This window comes from Capsicum annuum, chromosome 6, assembly GCF_002878395.1.
Source record: "Capsicum annuum cultivar UCD-10X-F1 chromosome 6, UCD10Xv1.1, whole genome shotgun sequence".
In the NCBI taxonomy this organism is placed as follows: domain Eukaryota; kingdom Viridiplantae; phylum Streptophyta; class Magnoliopsida; order Solanales; family Solanaceae; genus Capsicum; species Capsicum annuum.
The window spans coordinates 204,753,802-204,755,166 of NC_061116.1; the positions used below are offsets into that span (position 1 = coordinate 204,753,802).

Consider the following 1,365-nt stretch of genomic DNA (forward strand, 5'->3'; position numbering starts at 1 on the left):
TACGTCTTAGATTTAATTTAACCACAAAAACTAGTCCAAAAAGCAACATTACAGACTATATAATGAGATAAAAGTTTTCACCCCAACATTAATATTTATTAAAGAGAATCTGATCGACTAAAAATTCATACTAGGTATATTTAATTTGTTGTTTGTATATATAGTAGTAAGAACATATCTAGATTCCCACCTACTTTCTGTCTATCAACATCCCTTTGACGGCAACAGCAACAACAACAACAACTAACAACTAGTGTGTGCGTGTGTGTCAATTTGCAAATTAGCTGGTGCAATCCAGCCATCTATACAAATTAATCAGCAATTCTCTGTACCATTTCTTTTGTCTTCCTTGTCATTTTCATGTCTAGTAATTTGGTGGGGTTGGTCTTGGCAACAGCCATGGCTGTTTCTGCCTGCACCATCATTTTGTTTGATCATCTTAGGGAAAAGTATATGGAAATTGCTCAGCTTGAAATTACCATGAATGTTCAAGAATCATCTCCACAGGGAAAGTGTATTCTCAAGTCTTGCTTATCATCAGGTACCATTTAATAACTTCTCCTAGATTCTTGGAAAACTAGTATACTCTTTTTTTCATTTTGAAAAAAAGGGGGTGATCGAACCCCACCAACAACATGAAAGTTCAAATTAACCAACTGAACTAGTGGGATTAGTCGGTAGGACGTATTAAAAAAAATAGTCCATGTATTAAGTATGGTATTACTTAATATGATGTTTGGTAGAATTTTGGACCTTTGTATTACTAATACCATGTATTAGTTATACACCTTTTATGGTATTATAGAGTGTATTACTAATACATTTCATATGGTGGTATTAATAATACATGAGTTTTAATACCATGGACTAAAATGTGTAAAGATAAAAATATCCCTCAAATTCTTTTAAATATTTTTTTTATTTTCTTAATTTTATTTTTTATATTTGTACTAATAAATATATTTAAATAAATTAGTTTACAAATTTTATTATTATTTAAAAAAATGCCTCAAATTTCATTAATTTTTTTCTAAATCTTTTTCAATTTATTCAATGCGAGTTACTTTTTTTCAATTTATCAAGATAATAATATCCCTCCAAATAATTTTAGTCATAAAAAAATTACTCCATTAACTTAAAAAAATACTTATTGATCAAAATCCGAAAATAAATTGCATGATTGCATACAAGCTTTAATTTTGTAAATAGGATATTCATAAATAAAAATAATTTTTCTACTTAGTTTTAACACTCTACCGAACACAACTTTATGTTAATAATGATTCTATTGTCTCATTCAAAAGTTACACGTACCCTTTCCAACTTAAAAACACCACAAAATGAAAACAACAAGCAAATGATAAA

General features: G+C 28.3%; 1 protein-coding gene across 1 annotated transcript in view; it reads left to right on the forward strand.

The window, feature by feature from the left end:
• The first annotated feature begins 203 nt into the window (after positions 1-203).
• Positions 204-1,365, forward strand: part of LOC107874775 — a 2,379-nt gene continuing 1,217 nt past the window's right edge. Inside the window, exon 1 of the mRNA XM_016721519.2 lies at positions 204-541. Coding sequence (XP_016577005.1) covers positions 361-541 — 181 coding nt within the window. The 5' untranslated portion in view covers positions 204-360. The remainder of the gene's footprint in view (positions 542-1,365) is intronic.